Here is an 8,495-nt window from a genome sequence, read left to right on the forward strand (position 1 = left end):
TCTAGAAATATAAAAAATTGTGGGAGAATAGAAATAAACTTTTGATGTGTTTTTTTGGTGTTTCTTGCAAGTGAAATTTCACTCCTATTTATAGGAAATCTCATGTCTCTTCATAGGGATATAACTACCCAAATGGATAATCATATCTTTAGCCATAAACATAATTATTCAATAGACATCTACTTGAATAATTATGACTCTTTATTATGAATTAAGTGACATAACTTTTGGTAACTTATAACTTTTCATTTACAACTATTGGAACACTATCTATTTTGAAAATTTCCAACAATCTCCCTCATTTTCAAGATATTCTAGATTTTGATAATCTTGGAAATCAATTTCATAAATGAAGGTGTCTTACGATTGAACATTTACTTAGTGAAAACATGTTAAAGTTAGTTGATATTGCATAGTAGGCTTTGCTTTGAACCGACTATTCCATTTGATTAATCGAATACATCTCACGCAATGATTTCAACACCAGTTGATGCATAGTATCCAGGGACACTATTATGGCCATGTGTCTATAACCTCTTTTCATGAGCACTATTAATGCCAAGCCGTTGAGCTCCTAGACGTGGTCACACTTCCACTCACATAGGTAGATCTCATCAAGAGTGTTCCTGAAATTATAACACTCTAACATATTTATGCTATGGGTTTATTAAGAGTATAATACTCATCCTTCCCCTTATTATTACGGATACCTAACACTTTTTCCCTTGGGATGATATAGTATATATATATATTTATAGTGTTAGCAGTCACATACTCATGATGTACTTTGTCTCATTGAACTTAAGACTTAATGTTATACCAATCGTTGAGTTGAGTTTCCAGCATGAGTGACTCAAATATTATAGGCTTGTATCTCATCCCTCAATTTCCAAATTTTCAACGTAGCTATGTTAATTATCCATACCACATAGATAAACTTTATATTTATTTGTGTCTTGAAAATGTCTCATCCCTCAATTTCCAAATTTTCAACGTAGCAATGTTAATTATCCATACCACATGGATAAACTTTATATTTATTTGTGTCTTGAAAATGCTATCAAGGATATCCATACCACAAGACTAACATCTCCACCATGTTTAATTACCCATTCTTTTGCAAAACAATGCTATCAAGGATATCCTTTCTACTATTGTCAAATTATAATGATCACTTTATCTTTTCTTATCATGATGGTTTTATATTTGACTACTTTATTTATTTCTTAATATCCAAGAAATTAGTTTCACAATCCCCAAATATATGAAACTATACATCATGTCTTTTTCATCAAGTAAGTTGTTGTAAAGAGACCTCACATCTCTTGGTGAAACAGACAACATATTTGTTATTTGCCATAGCTTCTTTTCAAAGTCAGTACATGAATTTAAATTTTTTTCATTCATAGACAAATAAAATTATTTTTCTCTTATTTTTCTCAACACACATTATATATACAAGGGTGTAACATATACATTCATATTAAAGGACCATCAATTGTCGAATCGAGTGACTATAAAATCACAAATTCATTCACCCTTCACCATGGATATTATCAATTATTTTCTGACTATGATCAAAATTATGTCCATCATTTAAATGGGTCAAATAGCATTCTTATTTCTATTTTCATACTTACGAGATCTTTGATTCATGGCTTCCATAGTAAATTTCAAAATTTACTACATCTCAATTTTTTTTATAAAACCTTGGGATTATAGATTATATCCAAGCAATATATAGATACCAAGTGCATCATCATAAACATACACAATATGATCTCATTTTTAAATATATGATTTTCACATTTCCACTAGAAGATTACATACCCAAATAGTGATTTTGTGATATCAACTAATGTTTTCCATTATTCTGCCTTGACTAGAAAATTTAACCATACATATGCATATCACTTATTTTATTTATAGTCAAAACCACTTCTAGTCCAAACTTTATAACGTAGAATAAAAAATGTGCAATCATATATAAAACCCATTTAGCTTAAGGTTATTTAACAAAAATAACAGTCAAAATTATTTATATTATATGATCTACAAAATTTCATTTTTAGCCATGAATAATGTCTCATCAATATCATCCAAATTCTAGTTACTAATATCATGATTTGAATAAAAAAATAATTTCATATCTCAAGTTAAATATATTTCAAGAAGAAGAAAGAATAAGAGTTTCACTCACAAATTAGATGGAACAAGTTATATTTAAATTCTCCTGGCTTATTTTCTATTTATAAAGCATTAATAGGTGCCTAAGTGATTCTTTTAAAAAAATTCACTTTTTAAGTTGCACTTTTTTATTTCAAGAAACCATTCATCCAACCTTTTAAAAGTATTCGTTGGACCTAGTGATGCAACTTTTCGATTTAGGAAGGCTCACCCGAATGATCATAATGCTTCTGTTGAATAGAAGCATATTCAACTAATTTTTAAAAAATGTCAGCACCATTCAAAATGAAAGTAACTTTTAGATCCATTAATAGACCCTTTTCCCAAACGTGCATTTTCATTTTATCTGTACATTTCCATTCCATCTCATTTCTTTCTTTCTTTCTTTCTTGATATATAATATATATTATATAATTATATACCAATCAGAATCATACATCTCAAAAAATCAAGCATAAAATGAACTAACATTTGATTTTTTTTGTCCAGTAATTCATGCATGAGACACCCACATATTTTGCATAATGTAATTCAATAAACACATAACAATTGAAATCTAAATCATGCAATATGAGTAAAATAATAAATTTGACACACCTTTTCTTGTGATAAAGATTTCTTTTAAATCAAAATTTAACAAGATCTCTAGCCTTTATGCAACCACATTTGTCGATATCCATCATCATAGTACCGTGCTTGTAGTGGCATGTGAATGTGCGGTGAATAGACAAACCTTCTTTAATTTCTCATAAATTACGAAATTAAAACCTTAAAATTGTTGGTGAGTGGGGATAAAAATAAACTTATTAGAAATTAACGAAGGATTCAAGGTATATATCAATGCCACTTTCTTTAAGGTTCTATTCACCCCACCTACAATCTAGAAATATAAAAAATGGTAGGAGAATAGAAAGAAACTTTTGATGTGTCCAGCAAATGAAATTTCACTTCTATTTATAGGTGGTCTCATGTCTCTTCATAGGGATATAATAACATCTTTAACCATAAACATAATTATCCAATAGATATCTACTTGAATAATTTTGACTCTTTATTATTAATTAAGTGACATAACTTTTGGTAACTTATAACTTTTCATTTGCAACTATTGGAACACTATATGTTTTGAAAATATTCCAATAATTTTGTAGATAATTGAAATCAATGATAAGAATGCTTGAGATTGAGCTTAAACTCTCACATTACATAATGCAATAATTTTACTATTAAGTGATAAAGTTATCTACACATGTAAATTTTCAAATTTTAGCGGGTGTTGGTAACTTTGCAAGAAATTTTACAATTACTTGAAAGAAAACACATACACACTTAAGATTGGCATTAAAGATGAGATTTCATCAATATGATTCATGAAAACTACAGTAGTTTTAAGATGTTTAGTTGTTTTATAATTGGAGTTTCTTTTTTCTTGCTTATTCGTGCATTGTAAAAAAATATATATATAATTGGTTTTTGGGATGGGATTGTTTGAGATTCAACTCAAACTCAAATTTCTCCTAATATAATATTTTTTTCATCAGGCTAAGAGGTTATTGACAAATTCATTTCTTTGATTTGCATATATAATTAAATATGACTAAAGCCTAATTATATAATGGTTAAATTTTGCTATTAATTCCTGTATTTTATGAAAGTTTTAGATTTAGTTTTTATACTTTAATTTGGTCATTTTCAATCCCATATTTTTTAAATTTTAAAATTTCAATCACCATCAAATGGTAATTATTAAATTCATTAAGTCAGTTCTACTATTTCTAAATTTTGATATGGCAGATATATTATCACATGTGTAATGTCATGTTAACTTGTTATTTCTACATGCCAAGAAAAAAAACACTTGTTATTTCTACATATTACTCACTAAAAATTTAATTAATGGATTAACGAATGTTATTTGCATCAAGATTGAAATTTCAAAATTAGAAAAGTATAAGGACGTAGAATGATCCACTTGAAGAATATAAACTAAATCTAAAATTGTATGCATAGTACATGACTAGTAATTACATTTAGTCAAAAGGATTTAACTATTATTGTTTGTATCAAAACTAAAATTTTAAAATTTAAAGATTACATTAACTAAATTAATTAAAATAAAATATAGACACTAAATCCACTATTTTTGCAAAGTAAAAGGCCTAAACACAGAATTTAACCTTACATAATTTGAACCAATTTTAAGATAAGGAGAATTCCAATATCATGGCTTCTTATAACCCATATATGGTAATTGTAAAAAACTAAAATTAATTATAAAAAAATTAATATATCTGATTAAGTTAAATTGTAGCTAAAATTATGTGTAGCATATAAATGGTAGCTACCCCAGTTCCAAGTTGCAAGCAAAACAGCCCAAAATCGGAGAAAACGAAGTTGAGAAATGTGGTGAGGCAAATAAATGCCAAATATCAAATGCAACACCCACAAGTTCGGATCTCCTCCTATCTCCTCACATCACATGGTTGCTATTAATTATCGGTCATTAACTTTGAAAGCAGCTTAGAAACTGCCACGTTTTCACCCCGACATACATATGAAACCAAATCCATGCATATTCAACAAACCTGCAATTGCATGCATGCATGCTGCCTATCATCATCTCCCATTCTCCCCCCTTTCCTTCCCTTTCATAAAGTAATAAAAACTGCATGAAACGAAACCCGTTTCTCCTTCTTTTGCTCTTTTGACTCTATTTTTGTTTTCTTTTTGTCATTTCATATATTGCTTTCTTTGCCAGTGCCAGCCATCCTGTTTAGAGAGATTAAATCCCCAACATTTATATATATATACAGCTGTTTTTTAATCTCTCAGCTCTTTCTTTTTGTGTGTGTGTGTTTGGTTGTTGTGCCTTCAATATATATGCATATGTGCTAATTTTGTGGTGTTTGGGGATCAAACAAAACCAAGAGATCAAGACGGCTGAGGAAGAAATATGAAGATAGATGAGGATCTTGGTTTAGATCGAGAAGATGCATTCCAAACAGACGACGAAGAAAATCGAGCTGAAAGGGTATGTTGTCACGTTGAGGATGACACAGAATCTGATTTCACTTTCCCCTCCCGAAATTCCTCCAATAATTGCATTGGAGCCAACAATTCCAAATGGCCTCAAAGTTACAGGTAGTAAATTTTCTTTTATTTTTTCATTGCCTTTAGATTTTGTCAGCTATTTTAGATTGAATGCTATGTTTTCATCAAGTTTTATATTTGAAAAATGGGTGGAGATTGTTGTTATTAATTAGTGCCTGTCCCATGTGAAATAGTTATGTAAGATAAATTATCTTATGATTTCTGGGGGTTAAGAATGTTGGTACTTGCAGGAAATCAATGGATATGCTTAAAGGTACTGCGCCGCAGTCGCTTAGTTTCTTAAAGAGAAGTGGTGCAACAGGATCAATGGGCAGTTCCAGCTGTAACAATGATGAGTCTTCCCTGGGTACTCCATTCATTTTCGATACCATTTTAGATGAAGAAGTGCATACCCCTGTTCTCCTAACTTCAGATCAAAGTGTTTCTGTCAATGGATCAATACCATCAGAGAAGCAGTGTTCATTTACCCAAGCACTTATTAATGGTAACTGTTTTTCATTTATTACCTTTAGTTTTTTTTTTTATTTGCCAATTTTCAGCTACATTTGTTTTAGATCTTTGTTTATGTTGGTGTAGGAATCAATGTTCTGTCCGGCATAGGACTCCTTACAACTCCTTATGCAGTGAAAGAAGGAGGGTGGTTTAGCCTCACATTACTCATAATATTTGGAATCATTGCTTGTTATACTGGAGTTTTATTAAAAAGATGTTTAGAAAGCTCTCCTGGCCTACAAACTTATCCTGATATCGGACAGGCCGCTTTCGGTGTAGCCGGTCGCTTAATGATATCTGTAAGTTGACCATCCTTTATAACTACAATTTCCTTCATTCTTTGTATACATTTTTGTTTCTATGATTGCAATGCAATCTAGTTTAATACACATTAGTAATTAGAAATCGTGATACTTGCTAACACTTGGTCTTAATTCCTGAAATGAAGGTGATTTTGTATGCAGAATTATATGTAAGTGCAACACTTTCTTTGTCGTTTTTCTGTTGCAGTTTGTGTTTAATCTGATTTCCATCCCATGTTCTGCACTAAAATTTGAGCAGCGCCATTGATCTGTAGGCGGCGTGTGTGGAGTACGTAATAATGATGAGTGATAACCTGTCGATGATTTTCCCGACCACCAACATACATTTTGCGGAAATATATCTGGATGCTCCTCAAGTATTTGCTATCATAGGAACTCTCATTATTCTCCCAACTGTTTGGCTTCGAGACCTTAGCTTGCTCTCATACATTTCAGGTTGCCTCCTTCCCTAACTTTTATGTTTTAAGCAATGACTCATGATGTTAACCTTTTAAATGTTCAGTTGGTGGAGTTGGGGCATCAATCTTAATGGTGCTTTGCTTGTTATGGGTTGGAGTCGATCAGGTCGGGTTTCATCGAGGTGGAACTGCTCTTAACCTTGCAAACCTTCCCATCTCAGTTGGTATATACAGCTTCTGCTATGCCGGCCATTCCGTTTTTCCAAATATATATTCTTCCATGAGAGAGCCCTCTCTTTTTCCTTTTGTTCTTATAGGCAGGTAACATAGAAATTTCACCTTCTTCTTAAATCTTCAAATTCTTACAAACTCTATATAATAAACTAAACAGAGCCTTGTTAACTTGTGTTTCCAGCTTTATGTTTTGTTGGACCGTTTGCACAGGGGTAGCTATCTCTGGCTTTCTCATATTTGGTGACTCAGTTGAATCTCAATTTACTCTAAACATGCCCATGAAATTCTTGGCCTCGAAAATCGCAGTCTGCACTGTGGTACGTTAATGAGACCGGAGCAGTTTCTTGTGATTTAAGCAATAGGCTCATCCAGATTATATATACATTGGTTTCAGGTTATCATAACGGTATCAAAATATGCCTTGACACTTACGCCCATTGCTTTGAGTCTAGAAGAACTTGTATCCTCCACATGGTTTAGATCTTATGGTGTTTCTATACTCATAAGAACAGCTTTAGTGATTTCAACTTTAGTGGTTGCAATGACGGTTCCCTTTTTTGGTAAAATAAAACAATAACTGTTTTTTTTTTCTCTCCAACCAATATACATATTGACTTGCTCCTCCATTTTCTATTTCTACTACTGCAGCTTTTGTGATGGCATTGGCAGGATCTTTGCTTGCAATGCTGATTGTAAGTTCCCTCTTTGAATATGTCTGATATTTACTCCTTAAAACCCAATTTCTATGTCTAATCATGTTTTTATCACAGACTATCATCTTTCCATGTGCCTGTTATCTCAGCATACTTGGCGATAGATTAAACAAGTTACAAGTAAGAATTCTAGGCTTATCTTGCTTTTATTGCAATCAAAATGGCCTTAACATGAACATTTTTGCTTTGTGTTGTCTATTCAGATAACAGCCTGCATTTGCATTGCTGTTCTAGGACTGGTAATCGCTTGTCTTGGTACATATTCTTCGATCATAAGAATAGCTGGCCGACTCGATTGATCAAAGGGGGGGGTCATTGCATACTTTGCCTTCTGCCATTTGTTTAGATGATGGATATATCTATATCTATAAATCATGAGTAAATTCCCATCAATAGTACTGACTTTACCACTTAACAGTTCTATCAGCTTGTAGCTAGACATGACCAGGCCTGTTCCTGAGTCTTTTTATGACAGGAAAATTACTTACGATTTTTTGAGGGATCTTCAGTTAATGGTTCATGTATCAGCGCGAGAATGGCAATTTGATTATTTGGGTCACTGGCCTTGTCGCTGCTTACCAGGTCTTCCAAGTTGCAACTTTCATTTGGGGGCCAATGGAGTATGTAAATCTCATTAAATTATTCTAGCATCAGATCTGCTGATAATCATCAAATTAAAATCCTATCTATACTGTATTTTGTTATAACAGACACTGATTGCTTATTATTTGGATCATCATATCTGTATTGAGAAAATATTACATTTCAACATAAATCCTATCTATATTGTATTTTGTTCGACCACAACACTGATGCCTTACTACTATTCAGATCATCATATTTGGATTAACAAAATATTATTTCCTAAACATCGATATAAGAAATGACTATAAATTACTCGCTCTGAATTTTGATACAATCTTAAATTCAATTTCCCATCCAATTCGATTTTATCATAAATACTAACAACTTAAATTCATGTCATTTGAATAAAAATTGACATTTACTGAGATTAATTTTAATTTAAAATCAGCCTA

The 8,495-nt window shown here is 31.6% G+C and overlaps 1 protein-coding gene across 1 annotated transcript; it reads left to right on the top strand.

Annotated features, from left to right (window-relative positions):
* The first annotated feature begins 4,776 nt into the window (after nt 1-4,776).
* On the top strand, nt 4,777-8,265 carry LOC107948909 (amino acid transporter AVT1D). The gene is made up of 11 exons (XM_016883569.2): nt 4,777-5,328; nt 5,529-5,782; nt 5,875-6,089; nt 6,239-6,262; nt 6,368-6,548; nt 6,616-6,832; nt 6,927-7,062; nt 7,140-7,305; nt 7,394-7,437; nt 7,516-7,578; nt 7,662-8,265. Exons 1-11 carry the CDS (start codon nt 5,141-5,143, stop codon nt 7,755-7,757), a joined length of 1,584 nt encoding a protein of 527 aa, XP_016739058.1. The 5' UTR covers nt 4,777-5,140; the 3' UTR covers nt 7,758-8,265.
* Nucleotides 8,266-8,495: the final 230 nt, after the last annotated feature.

This window comes from Gossypium hirsutum, chromosome A04 (assembly GCF_007990345.1).
Source record: "Gossypium hirsutum isolate 1008001.06 chromosome A04, Gossypium_hirsutum_v2.1, whole genome shotgun sequence".
NCBI classification, from domain to species: Eukaryota; Viridiplantae; Streptophyta; class Magnoliopsida; order Malvales; family Malvaceae; genus Gossypium; species Gossypium hirsutum.